A 14,885-nucleotide genomic window follows, 5' to 3' on the forward strand; every position below is an offset into this window, starting at 1 on the left:
AGCTATCTCCCCAGCCCTTAAAAAAAAGACTTTTAATATTGAAAAGTCAAGTGAAAAATACCAAGTTTTATAGGGTGGAGTGCCAGGAATTTTAGCTTTAGTTCAGTCTTCCTACTTTACGAATTTGAATGACATAATTTTGTAGCAGTTAATAACAAATTCTGGGGGCAGTGTGCCCACTTTTGAATTGAAGTTCTAAGGATATGTGACCTTGGGGGATTTCAATTCATGATGCCTCTGTTTCCTCACTTGGAAAATGAGACTATAATCTTACCCTGTGCTTGTAATGAGGGTTAAATGAGCAAATTTTAGAGAGAGAGAGAGTGTGTGTGTGTGTGTGGCACTTGGATCAGTGCCTGACACACAGTTAACTTTTAAAGGGCTTGTTTGACGACATTTTAAAATATAACCCAGATAAAGGTTAAGGGGAGAAAGATTCACGTCTGAAATCTTTGAAAGCATTTCTCATGAAATGAGAGGTCTGTACTCTGGGCCAGTTTATCATCATTTAGGATAAACTGTTTTCTCCAGAATTACCTGAGGCCAAATACAGCCCAACCTTGATACTATTCAATTTTCTTTTGGTGTTGCTGCACTAAGAAAGTTCTTTCTTTTGAAGGAAGTTCAGCATATAGTTTCCTGTAGGGAATAACATTTCATCTAGGGATGACTTGGCCCCACTCCCTTGCAGACTACTTAGAATTATACTGAAGGAATGCACAATCGAGTTGAGGATGGATCTAAAATATGAAGGATGAAGAGCTCCTTCCCCATGTAGATTCTTTCTGTTCTCATATTCCCCCCGATTTCAGTTCATTCCACATGATCATCTGACATGAAGTGGGTTTATCTATATCTTGGATCTTGAGCGTATAAATCAGTTTAAAAACTGGAAGCATTCTTCTTTTCCCCTCCCTGCCCTACCACCCACCCTCGTTATATACCATCATCCACTTATCAGGGAAAATATTTGGCCTTTGGTATTTTGGGCTTGGCCTATTTCACTTAGCATGATATTTTCCAGCTTCATCCATTTACCAGCAAATGCCATAATTTTATTCTTCTTTATGGCTGACAACTCATAAGCTATTAGTGAGAGCTAATGTAGAAGACAGGGAGAATGTATCAAGATACCAAAGAAAATTGATAAAAGACAGTCCATACTACCAGCATGTGCTTACCTTGCATTTGGGATTTTTCTTCCACAATAATCCTATGTAGTGGGGACCACTAATGTTCCTCCTAAACTTAAGGAAGCTTAGACTAAATCGCTTATTGGGGTCACACAGCAATTTAGAGCCCTCATTGCTATGTGAAACATGAGCTGCACAGCAAATTCTATCAGAGTGGAAGCTCCCATTCCATTCTTTCTCCTCTCTTGTCTTTGGTCATACACTGTAGCTACTCCACAGGGGTGTATACAGGCTAGGGAATGCTTTCTTGTCTCTAGATGGAGGAAATAGGTGACTTTACACAAGTGACCAAAAGGAATCTAAGATTTTTCTGTTTGTAGTTTTCATATATCTATTTGCTCCTTGGTATAGTCACAGAAAGACTTTAGAAATAGGTCAGAGCTATTTTCAAAGCATATTGTTTTTCAAGAAAAAAATATTACAAACCAAATGTTTTCTTTAAAATTTTTATTTAAGAAAAAAATAATTTACTTAAGTCAGAGAAGTAATCCTAATTTCTCAGCCTACAGTTGTTAGAAACCAATTTACAGAGCAGACTCCAAAAGGTATTTTGTGGACCTTGAAGATATCTATGGTCAAATTTAATAGAAGAGTCAAGCAAAAATTGACAGTGAAGGTTTACATCTTGTATAATCATTTATCTGTACAGTCATTTATCTATACAATCATTTACCTGTGGTCTATAGATTTTACTGTATGGTACATATCACCATGTAGTGGTACTCTGAGCACATAGAAAATATGCAGTAAATACTTATAAAACTGAAGTTGAATTAACAAGCACCATCAATTACATCATTCCTAACAACCAAACCAGCTACTACTTCTCAGTTTTTTGGTAACACGATTGAACAGAACATCATATTTAAGTTGGGTAGGTCCTTGGAAGAAATAGTAGTATCCTAAAAATGAAAACAAATTAAATTATTTGATTTTACCCTTGTATTTCTTTTTTAAAAAATCTGTTTTTTATATGTATTTTTTTAATTTGTAGAAGAGCAATCTATTGTATGTTATGCCTACTTATAACATTTAGTGGAGTTAATATTAGGGTGGTTATTACAGGGGAGGAGCCTGCCCTGTGGTTAAGGCAGCCACAAAAGTACATTCTCATCAGTTCTTACAAAAGAGATCTGTTTTTATAGATTACCTAGAATAGATGAGATGTGATTTGAAAATACAGACGGTGGGGACCCTTGGCTGTGTATTCTGCCCCTGGATCTCTACCCAGAGCCATCACACTCTGGGTGCAGGACTCAGAGTGGGCGATGTGCCCGGGAGGGCACACATGGGTCTCGATGGGGTAAAATAGACTTGGGAAAGAAAAACATAATCTGGGACCCATGAAAAGTCATGCTTAGGCTGAACCTGAAGATATTCACAACACAAACTTGAACTTCTCTCATCCCACCTCAGCCCCAGTCCGTGAGGATGGATGAGGGTAGAAGTGACTAAAAGGAAAAGGTGAAGGATGGAAGGTGTAAGAAAGAGCGAGAGTACGGGCTTGCCATGTGCTCACTGCACATACTATGCAGCTGATGTGATCACAGGAAACTCCAGGGGCTCAGACACAGGAGGACTGGCAATGATTACGTCCCCCTGCCTGCCAGACCACCCTCGGAACACAGCAGTGGCGGCCAGCACGGCTGCCCACTCATTCTTCTATCCTGTCTTCTCAATCACACACAGGGTGTTTTCCTTCTGTGGCCCTATTGAGAATTCAGAGTCCCTCCCCTTTCCTATTTGGAACCCATTCTCTGATCCTGGAATTTTAAAATCTAGTTTAAGGGTTAGTGTTTTAAAAAGGGGCTTCTAGTATCTTTCTGGCCCCCTCGTCTACTTACTTTCAAAATAGAAGACTGCATCAATTTTAGGCCCAATTCCTGGGAAGTACTTGGTAATCGGTTTGGGATAACCAGGGTCCATGAACTGATTCCTCTCGTCATACCTGAGAAGAGAAATAACCAGCAGGAACTCAATCAGAAAATGGATCATATGACATGAACCTTAAGCCTGTCTTCTCTCCTGAAAGGTTTTTTTCTGAAAAGGTTTAAACTGTACTGATAAAGAAAACCAGGGACCCAAACAGCTCTCTGCTTTACTCTAAGTCCTTATATGACTCAGACCCTAGGCTTTTGACTCTAGTTGAGCCTTTCCACTGCCCCCCCCCCCCCCCCAAACCAATGCTTTCCCCAGTCCTGGGTCCTCATAGAGCCTGGCATTGAAGGTGGTTTGTTATAGTACAGGGCCCCACAGAACAAATATTTGTTTGCCTGACACTGTCTCCTTTTCAAAGCTTGCCACTGAGACAAAACCAACAATTTCCTCCCAGAAGATAATAGAAGAGGTAAGGATTTAAGATCCATGAACTCAAAGAGTTTTAAACATTCAATGTTAGTAATGATGAGCTATGAGAAACTATAATGGTTAGTGAACACAAAGTCCTATTTGCTAAAATTAAAAGTTTTATTTCTCACAAAAGGCTAAGGGTTGGTGGTCAAACAGGTCATAAGCATATGGTATTTGACTGAAATTAAATGTTGAATTTTAAATGTTCAAGAGAAAAATAGAGTTGTGCTAATGACACATGTCTATAATCCCAGATAGTTAGGAGGCTGAGGGAGGAGGATTGCAAGTTGGAGGCTAGCCAGGGCAGCTTAGCCAGAACCTGTCTCAGAAATAGAATAAAAAGGGCGTGGGGATAAAGGGGAGTGGGAGGGAGGCAAGAATGGAGGAAGGAGGGACTGTATAGAGGGAAAAGAGGGATGGGAGGGGTGGGGGGGAAGGAAAAAATAACAGAATGAATCAAACACCATTACCCTAGGTAAATGTATGATTGCACAAATGGGATGCCTCTACTTCAGGTACAAACAGAGAAACAAGTTGTACCCCATTTGTTTACAATAAAAAAATGGGTGTGGGGGTGTAGCTCAGTGGTAGAGTACTTGCCTAGTGTGCATGAGGTCCCAGGTTCCATCCCCAGTACCAACAAAACAAAAATGATAGAGAGAACAAAAAAGAGAGAATAGAGATTATAGTGTAACCTTCTTAATACATTCTCTCATGCCTCATGCTAATCAGGTAAGCATTATGGGAAATGGTTGTTTTCCTCAGAAGTTATATATGATCCAGTCGTACTTCAAAATTAGATATTTGAGACAAAACCAGACAATCATCAGATATGCTGCTGGTCATACAGATCTCCTGCCACTCTAAAGATGGTTCCCTCCTTTTCCTTTTGGGTCCAGGGGTCACAGAAAGGAATCTAGAAATCCATACACCTCCAAAATGGCCATACTAAATACTAGTCCTCACACATCTATAAAACTATTTTCTAGTGTTTCCACTCTAATTAATAATATAACATTTCATTTAGTGTGTTTCTTTTGGGAGTGATATTGGTCAAATTATATTGTTATATTGTGTGGTGTGTGCATATATGAATATGTGACAACAAATCCCATCACTAGGTACAACTGTGATGCATCAATAAAAATGTGGGGAAAAAATAAAATGTTTCTTTGATTTTTAAGATTTATTTTATCTCTTTTTCATACTGCTGGAGATCAAAGCCAGGGCCTCACATGCGCTAGACAAATGCTCTACCACTGAGCAACACCCCTGGACCAAAATGCTTCTTTTTAAAAATACATTTTATTCTATTCTCATATATCAGAAACCCAAAGCAAAAAAAAAAAAAAAAAAAGAAAGAAAGATAAAAGAAATAGGTTGACAATGACTATTTCAGTCCTATCGACTCCTTTCCCAAGAAGGTTAAGGATCTTTAAGAACTTGCATAGAAAAACTACCCTCTTTTTTTTTATAAAAGTTTTTAACTTCTTATTCATTCATCCTGATTATATATAATAGTGGAAACCACTGTGACACATTTGTACACGCACCTCACGTATCAGTCAGTTTCATTCCTCAGTACCTCGTCTTTCTCTCCCCTCTCCTGGGTCCCCATCCTCTACTGGTCTCCCTTCTATAGAAAAACTACCTTCTGGAAAGATACATTCCATTGCCTTTTTCACAGATCTTACAGGTCAAAGCTAAAGCTCACCTCCAATACTGGCTATCTACAAAGAAGTAGGTCTTGTAGGTAAGTGGGTTGAAGACAGCACCATCAATTTTTTTCACATATTCAGGAAAGCCCAGTGAATATATGCTCTTTGGATAGTTTGGCTGCAGTCTCAAATTGCTAAGTAACCAGTACTTGTCATCTGTGAAGACAAAGAAAAAGGGTATATTAGAGTTACACAGAAAGAGTAATAAAAATACTGACTACTGCAAACAACATCATCTTTTCCTAGAGTTCTAAAATGTATGTTGATCTTAAATATGGTCTATCTCCAAAGTTCTGTATTTTTTCCCACAAGTATCAATGTCTTATGTTTTACAAGCTTGTCCCCCAAATTGTGTATATTTCCTGTGTAGTTAGGGTACTTTAACTTATAGTTCAGAGCTACCATCAATAAAATCTGGAGTGCTTTTTTGGCTTATATCTATAAAAAAATCGTAGTATTTCCTTAATTTTTTCTTTTCCTTAAAGTATATTCCATGGCAAAACTAAACATTGGAATTACCTTTAAAAAGAAAAACTTGATTTTTGGCTTCAATTTCATAAGCAGCTTGAATGCCAGAAGGCAAGGTTGGCCATAAGGAAGAGATTGAACTAATGCTGGTCGTTGATTTCTCAGGAAACTTCCACCAGAAGAACCTACCATGAAAGACATTTGACACACGTTAACCAGTTATAGATTCAAGTACCTTGAAATATGAACAGGAAGGACCTGTGAAATGAGTTAATATTTCCTTCCTTCCTTCCTTCCTTCCTTCCTTCCTTCCTTCCTTCCTTCCTTCCTTCCTTCCTTCCTTCCTTCCTTCCTTCCCTTCCTCCCTCCCTCCCTTCTTTCTTCCCTTCTTTCCTCTCTCTCTTTTTGAGATGAGGAACTCACTATGTTGCCCAGGTTGGACTCAAATTCCTGGGCTCAAGGGGTCCTCCCTTCTTAACCTCCTACATATCTGTGACTAAAGGTGCACACCACCACTCACGGTTAAGATTTAATACATCATTTCATTATTTTCACATTCTAGTCCATGGATATCTGTGTGGGAGTACCACAGGAGACAATCCTAATCAATTCTTGATGTGACAATGACTTTTACAGGCAACCTGAGATATGGAAATAAACTGGAGCTTGGAATCCAAGGATCCAAGAATCTAATCTGGCCTCACAATTCATTCACCAGTTTTGTAACTGAGAGTTCGCCTAATCTCAGATGTCTATTTTATAATTTAAAATTTTAAAAAACTAGAATATTTGTCCTACCTACAAATTATCAATCTTTCCTATTGTCCTCCTCCCAATATCTGCCTCAATTTGTGTCCCAAGACAGAATTTGTAAGTCATCCTAGAATTTTCCTCTATATACTCAAGATAAGTCTTACATAGCACCTCCTCAACTCCAGATTTCACCATCTTTATCTATCACTAAGAGTTGGACATCTCTGCTTCCTGTCTTCTAATTCCCCAGCCCAGATTCCTACTGCAAATCCATTCTTTTTACACGCCAGTTTTCTAGTAATACAAACATAATCATACCACTTTCCTGCTCTAAAATCTTTAAGACCTTCCCCCTGCCTACTGAATCAAATCCAAGTCCCTGCTTACAAGTTTCATCTACCTCACTTCAACCATTCTTTGATCAACAAAACAAAACACAGATCCCTTTATATTGGTTATATATGAAAATGGTCCTACCAGTCTTTAAAGAAAAGGATTTTATCTCCCAATGTAGTGACAGCATCAAAACTCAAGTTGGGGTCACAGGCAGGTGACTTTGGTCTGTCCGGACTTGGCATAGGTTGGTGCTTCTCTGGGCCTCCTAAGGATACATTTCAAGAAACATTAGGAAATATTGTGCATTTTAGTTCCTAAGAGGAAGAACCATTCTTTTTAAACATTCCATATACTTGGTGAAAAATGAATCAATGTTAATTTAAGTTTTCTATAAAATTCATAAGAAGTATATGCTAAGGATTTTTTCCCACATGGTTGCATATCATGGAGGAGAATAATCTGATTATGGTGATTGTCTTTTCCCAGTTAGATTATTTTCTCCATGTGCCTCTTCAATTGGGCAATGCCATTTTGGATAGAAAGGACACCACACCACAGGCCTCAACTTTTGCCTAACTTTACATCCCAGGTCTTTTTTCTCCATCTGGAATAGGAAGATGGCATTTACTTATCTCACAGGCTCTCACAGGTTCAAAAGAAAAGACAGGAAAATTTTATTCTAATGCAGATATTATGAGATTGTTCATAAGAGTGAGTAACTTTGTATGGCAAAATGACACAGAGGTTCTACTTACCATAGAGGGACTGAATGCCACGGATGTCGTCAGAAGAGAGGTGAAATGTGTTGGGATCAAGATAACCGTAGTTGGGGAACATTATAGCATTTCGGTCATTAGAATGCCCGAGTCCCAAGGAATGCCCAAGCTCGTGAACAGCAACGAGAAACAAGTTTCTGCCTAGGAAGAAATCAACCAAAAGGAGTAAAGTATAAAATACACAGTCATCTTGTTTTTAGCTGACTCATAAAATTATACATACTTATGGGGTATCATGATGCTTTAATACATATGTACATTGTGCAATGTTTCTTTGTGGTGAGAGCATTCAAAATTATTTCTTCAAGCTTTTTGAAATATGCTCTGCAGTACTGTTATCCATAATCACCGTTCTGTCCACCACAGCTTCTTGCTCCTACCTAACTATAACTTAGTACCCCTGATCAATCTTTCCCATTTCCTTTCTCCCCCACATACTCTTCAGCCTCTGGTAACCACTATCCTACTCACGACTTTTATGAAAGCAACTTTTTTGGACTCCATAAATTAGATCATGTTGTAACTGCTTTTTTGTGCCAGTTTTTCACTTAATGACTTCCACTTCCACTCATGCAATAGGATTTCATCCTTTTTTAGAGCTGAATAGTATTCCATTATGTATATATAATTCATTCTTTATCCACTCATCAGTTGATGGACACTTAAGTTTCCATTTCTTACCTTGGAATTTTGAAGTCAATAACATAATATCTGAGACAGTGGAAGTACTGATTTCCTCACTCTCTTAAATAGGGTTTCTCAACATCAGCATTATTGACATTGCAGGTCAGATAACTATTGTCAGGGCTGTCCTCTGCATTATAGATGTTTAGAAATCTCTGGTTGTACTTCTAAATGCAAACACAAACCCCCTCTAGCTTTAAAAACAACAACAAATGTATCTCTAGACATTGTCAAAATATCCCCTGGGGGACAAAATTTGCTCAGGACCACTGAACTAGCAGGCAAATGAAATGTATTCTGTTGTGAAAATTTCTAAAATAATTCATAGCTGTGTTGAACAGTTAGCTCTTTGCTTCTAAATCATTTCTACAGCAAGGCATCCTGGAGCATGTTTGTTCCAGCCACTTGGGAGGATGAGCAGGAGTTCAAGGTCAGCCTGGGCAACATAAAGAGAGCTTGTCTTGGGAAAAAAAAAAAAAAAAAGCAGGGGATGGGGAGGAATAGATAGAGGTTGGTATAGCTCAGTGGTAGAGTACTCACCTAGTAGCCCTGGGTTCCAGCATCACATACATAAAAAAATAAATAAGCAATTCCCAACTCCTATGACTCTACTTATACTTACTCTGTTTTAACTCTTTTTTTTTTTTTTTCAATCTTAAGGATTGAACCAGCACCTTGCACTGAGCTACAACAACAGCCCTGTTTTAAAGTTACTTTGAGACAGGGTCTCACTAAGTTGCACAGGCTAACCTTGGACTTGCAATCCTCCAGCGTCAGACTCCTGAGTAGCTGGTATTATAGGCATCTGGGGGCTTTTACTACCACTACCACATCTGGGGGCTTTTACTCTTTAGCCAACTGAAGTGGATAAAGAAAGGTCTTTGGTAACCATCTTTTATTAATCCCACATGTGGGGTCATCACTAAGTTCCAGGCACTATGAATGACTGAGAAATGCAGCACACTGTGTCTCATCCTCACCCTACTCAAAGAAACCACCAGCTCACCATTTATATGTCAGCAAACAGAGTCCATAAGGTTAACTGATGAAATTAAGTGCTCAAGTCAAGATCAAATCCAGATTTCTTGGCTCAAAAGCTCATGCTTTTTACTACACACGATTCTAAATAAAATTAAAGGCACTAACTTATAATTTGAACTAACAAGTTATAGTCAGGCTTGTTCATTATTTCTTTATATCCTAGAGGGTTCAGTTTGTTAGTAAAAGAGGGAAGAAAGGTATATCCCTTCTCCCAAATTTCTTAATTCTCAGATTTAAATAACTCCTGACATTTTGTGTTTTATACCAGTGTCTTCAGTTTTGCATTTTTTTTCCTGTATCAAAGTTGTAGCTCAGAAGAAATAACTTGCCTGAGTCACACACCATTTGAGGTCCCTGATATTCTACCAGATCACCAGGTGAAGAGTCCACACCTCTCCTGCAGAGGGTCTAGGCACACAGACTATGCATAACCTTAGCCCAGGCCCAGCAACTAACTCAGAGGGCTGTAATCTTCTCACAAATAGAAAAAGGAAGCTACGAATAGGTTATTCCCTCCACTCCACTTGAGACTGGGACGAGTAAACAAAGTTTTTATCATTTGGCCTAAACCTGAATTTATCCTATCCCCAATTCTCACAAACCTTTGTACAAATCACCATCATTGGTCCCCAATTCCAAATAGTAGATTTCTGCTCATGTTCTCTCTTCTACTAAATTGCATGTTCAATGGTAAAACTGTGTCCTTCTCATCTCTGTATTCAAACGCCCCATCACCCAACACCATAGCAAGAGACTCAGTAAATATTGGCCTAATTGTTCACTTAATTTGCTAAGTCAAAAAATTAGGTTGAGAATGAGCATTTTAAGTTAGAATTTTCATAAATAACTTTTTAAAGCATAGAATCAAGCCAATTTTAAAAACAAGGCTAAGAGCTAAGAAATAGATTCCAGTCCAATGTTTCCACAAACTAGCCACTAACCTTCTCTTGGTCTCAATTTTCTCTATCTGAGCTGTATTAAATCACTTTTATAAGATCTATTAGAATTCCAAACATTCTTTGAGGTTAGTCAGCACTAATATCTCATTTCAGATGAAGAGCTTACAATCCCCAAATACCCATGGATAGAATTTGGACACATTTAACATGTCTGGTTGAGGATTTGCAGTTCAGCAAGTACCTAATCCTACATGATCTGCCTTGACAATACAGAAGTCCTCTTCTCATCAAAAAATTGATAAGCCTTAGGCTACATGTCAGACTGAAATAGACTTTCTGGTGGACAGAGTGGCTATAAAAATATTGCCATACAGCACATGCAATATCAGTTAGAGAGAGGGGAATGCTGACTAGACTATATTCTTGACTTTCTCCCTATTTACTTTCCACATGAGCAAGTCATATAATCTAATTTTTCGAGGCTACTGACTCCCCAAATTATAGGTGAGCTTAGTTAACCATATCCACACATCTGAGACAGAGGGTGAGTTATAGTCCTTCTGCAAATGCACACAAGGTACATTAATTATTCAAATGATTGGTTGAACATTCTGAAATTTTTGTCACAGGACTACACATGACCATATGACTATAATTTTTTGTTTCTCCATACAAGTCTCTAAATTGTCTATAACTTTATCTTTCTGTGTCACTATGAACCTAGGAAATTATCAGCAAATAATGAATCAAACCCATGATCACTTTATGTGTTGGCATATACAGAATTATGAGAATTTGTGTTTGCTTTTGAATTCATAGATTTTACTGCCCAAATCTTTTAGCTTTCCTGAATCTATACTAATGATCTTGCTCGCAGCTCATAGAATTCCAGTAGTTTCTTAGAGATTGTCTTTAAGATAATATAGTGCAATATTCTCAGTTTATAAGAGGTGAAATTGAGACTTAGATACAGAGTTAATTTGATTTAGAGGCAAAATTATAGTCTGCACAAGTTTTTCCAGGTTATCGTATTTTGCCAGAAGGCAGTCTTTCAAAATCAGGACATATTTTAAAATTTGTTAGATTTAGTTTTTATTTTTTCCCCACCTTTGTTATTTTTACTCCAGGTTTCTGCCTCATCAAAATGTGCATCTCCTCCAATACCAGGTCCAGGTTGATAAGCATGGGCTAAGATTCCATCTTTGCCATCAAAAGGATTGAAGTCTCCATGAGCTTTTTAAAAATGAAAAGAAAATTAGTATTTCTGTATATGCTAAGGATCATGTCAAATGAGACAAATGAAGTCCAAGTTCTTTCACCTCCATATGCAAAAAGTATCATAATATCAGCTTCGCCTGCATAAACCCTTCTGAATTTCAAGGGAGTCACGTCACTCCATACTTGAAAAGCTTTCTGGATGGCATAGTCAACATCCTCTTGCTTCATGTCAGGAGTGTAATTATTGATTCTTTATCAGAAAAAGAGAGAGAGAGAGAGAGAGAAACACATAGAAACCACATGTTAATTGTGTCTTACCATAATACTTCAGTTCTGAAACCCCCATTGAAGAAGGAAGCGTTACATAAATCAAGAATTCAGACAAAGAACAATTTGCTTAAGTACAAACCATTTTTCCTTGGACAGCTTTCTCCTAACCAAAACCTCTCTTAATTTCTCCTTATTTGTGACTGACATGAAGTCATTGTGACAGATTTGCTTTCATAGACACTTACAGCTTCTGCTCCTGCTCCTAAACTTCCAAATTTACCCATCTTGACTACTCTATATACTTTTCCTCTCTCTGACTTGTAGTTATTTCATTTTCATTCTCCTTTTATTTGTGGCTCTTTTCTATTCTGCTAGACTAGCCTGCAAGACACACAATTACAAATCTTCCCTGAGTGAACAATCCTTCCTTCCTTCTAGAGAAAATAAATCTAAACTCAGAGATAGAACAGCATTTGAGGGAGGTTACTTCTCTACTTCTAGATTTGGGGATATAGTGTATCTAAGTGGCTTGGGTTTTAGAAATCAGACCACTGGGAAAGCAGAAGAACACACGGCTCCGTGCACCTGCATTACCTGTAGGTGATTTCATGCTTCTTCCACATTGGCCTTCCTTCAAATGTGCTGAAATGATGGACATCAGGCACTCCACATCTAGGTTTGTGCATCATCTCCAGAGTAGATGTGTCCAGCTGCCCGGTCACCTTTAGCCCAAAGAACTGCTGCATTTCCTGGATTTTTTCCTCTAGGAAGGTCTTACCAACTTTCATTTTTGTCATTGGAATTGTCTCCATAGGTCCATAAAATTTATTCAAGTACCTCTGGAAAAGGATAAATTCAGTAGTATATAATCACACACAGGAAAGCTGCCCCTGGGAGCTCTGCATGTTGACTCACCCACACACTGATGTTTTCAAACTTGGAATTTTTGATATTTTAATCACAGGTAAGACTATTGTTATTTAGACAATTACTATAATGAAAAAACAATTTAATTTTCTGTGTTATCAAAAACATGTCATAACTTATTAGATTTGTTCCTAGAGGTCCAGTGGAAAAAAATCCTTTGTTTCTACCTCTTCAAACTTGTTTCTACTCCTTTGAAGCTATTTTAGCATCTACTATATCATGGCATTCAATAAACGGCAAAATCTTTATTGCTAGAATGCTTAAATTATTGATTTAAGCATTAACTTAAAAGTTTCTTGCTTGGTTGGGGTGCAGTTCATGCTAAAGGGCTTGCCTAGCATGCTCTCAAGCCCTAGGTTCTATCCCCAGTACTACAAAAAACAACAACAAAAAAGTCCTTGTTTAAAAATCCAAAGCTTGACACAATGGGAAACTATGATAAGTTCAAAGGTAAAATAATTTTAGAAAATAGAAACAGGCTTGGTAGCACATGCCTGTATTTCCAGTTATGTGGGAGGTTGAGTTGAGAGAATCACTTCAGTCCAAGAGTTTGAAACTAGCCTATGTCAAAACAAACAAACAAACAAACAAACAAACAAACAAAAGATTTTAGAAAATAGGAGAGCCAACTCTTATAGTCAGATAAAAATAAGAGTTGAAAAAATATTTTCAAGACAAAGGCTTATGAAGAAATATCTGGGATAAAGGGGAGTTAATGGGAGTATGTTGAAAATTATTGTGGCAGCCTGATGTGGTTAAGTCAGTCAAGTTGCCAGACAATCTCAGAGTATTTATTTGCATAGATGACTAATGTAAAATACTATAACAGAAGTGAATTTCAATTGCATTAACTGAAAATTTTTGACCAAAACTTTTTAGTAGAAGGGACACATGCCACTTACCATTTCATAACACTCCTTTAAAACCAATATTTTACTTACATTCCTCTATAGCAAAAAAAAAAAATTCAATGCTGAAAGCAAGCAGCCTACTACAACAGTTTTTAAATAGTACTTTTTAAAATAAAACAAGTAAATGCAATAAAGACAAATCAGGCTAGATAAACACTATAGTGACAATACTTACTTCAGCAAATTCCTGGTCCTTTTCTGTCGGGCTTATTGCATTGGCTAGGGATGCAGTGACCCTCAGGACCAGAATCAATAGAAGAAGCTTCATTGTGAACTTCTTCCTCCAGAATAGCTTAACTCAATTTACTCTGCGCTGTTGTAGTACAAGTTCCTTAAATGTCCCTCTTTATATAACTCTTAGGCCAGGCTCTTTGAATATGAAATCCTTTGAGTGACTCACAGTTGATATCATCCTTTGATTTATCTCAAAAACATGCGAGCATGACCTTATTTAACTAACAATGGGTCAATTAGCATTAACCCATCATTCACACCTAGGTATGTCACAGTATATTTCTTCAAAATGCTAAGTAAACTTCTTTTATCCACTCTGTGAAGTAAGACCTCATTAAAAGAAAAAAAGAAAAAGGTGAGCACCTAAAATGTAAAGATAACTTAAGACACATTTTCATAAAGCTTAGTATTCTCAGTTTTAATTATAATATTTCTCTGCATTATAGATGAAATCAGTTTTTTAAAGTAGATTTTAAAATATTTCATAAATAAAGACTTTTTTTTGCTAGAATAGACAAATTCTCTCTGCCAGGGGAATTCCACAGAGAACTATGATGGATAGATTTCATATTTAGCAAGAGAAAGTTCATAACATCAACATGTTTTGATGTTCTATATGTTGTACAAGCTTAGATCCTAATTCTACTACTTGAGATCTTCAAGTCATTGCAGTTGAAAACCGATCCCAATGGTGTTCTTTGATGGTTTCCTGAGACAAAATTTCCTTAGCTCCCAAATTGTCCAGTTGGCAGCACAAGGCTTAACACTTTCAACTCTGAGTGCCAGGAAAAGTTTGCCTTTGGAATCTCTCCATCTTATCAACTCAGCTCCTTGCCCCCTTGACTTAACTGTTCCATTTCCGATATGGAGTATTAAGGACTGAAAACATGTAAGAGTCAAGGAATGAAACTCCAAAAGTAGAATTGCAAGTAGTGGGGCTGCTGTGTGGGAAAAGGCTCTACTGAAGAGCCCTTGAATCCTTCCACAAGACAGCTGCCTGCTGCTGCTGCTGGCAGAACAGCCTCATGGATGCTGGGGGGCACTCAATAGTGTGTTATCATTGAACGATTGCTCTGACCCACCTCCCTGACCTGGGAGATGCCGGCAG

The 14,885-nt window shown here is 37.7% G+C and overlaps 1 protein-coding gene across 1 annotated transcript; it reads right to left on the minus strand.

The window, feature by feature from the left end:
• Positions 1–1,635: 1,635 nt before the first annotated feature.
• Positions 1,636–13,851, minus strand: MMP12 (matrix metallopeptidase 12). The gene is made up of 10 exons (XM_079101992.1): positions 13,719–13,851; positions 12,300–12,544; positions 11,537–11,685; positions 11,325–11,450; positions 7,573–7,734; positions 6,959–7,082; positions 5,780–5,913; positions 5,257–5,416; positions 3,038–3,141; positions 1,636–2,095 (listed from the first exon to the last, which is right to left on the minus strand). Exons 1-10 carry the CDS (start codon positions 13,809–13,811, stop codon positions 1,995–1,997), a joined length of 1,398 nt encoding a protein of 465 aa, XP_078958118.1. The 5' UTR covers positions 13,812–13,851; the 3' UTR covers positions 1,636–1,994.
• Between the last annotated feature and the right edge of the window lie 1,034 nt (positions 13,852–14,885).

This window comes from Sciurus vulgaris, assembly GCF_902686455.1.
Source record: "Sciurus vulgaris genome assembly, chromosome: 11".
NCBI classification, from domain to species: Eukaryota; Metazoa; Chordata; class Mammalia; order Rodentia; family Sciuridae; genus Sciurus; species Sciurus vulgaris.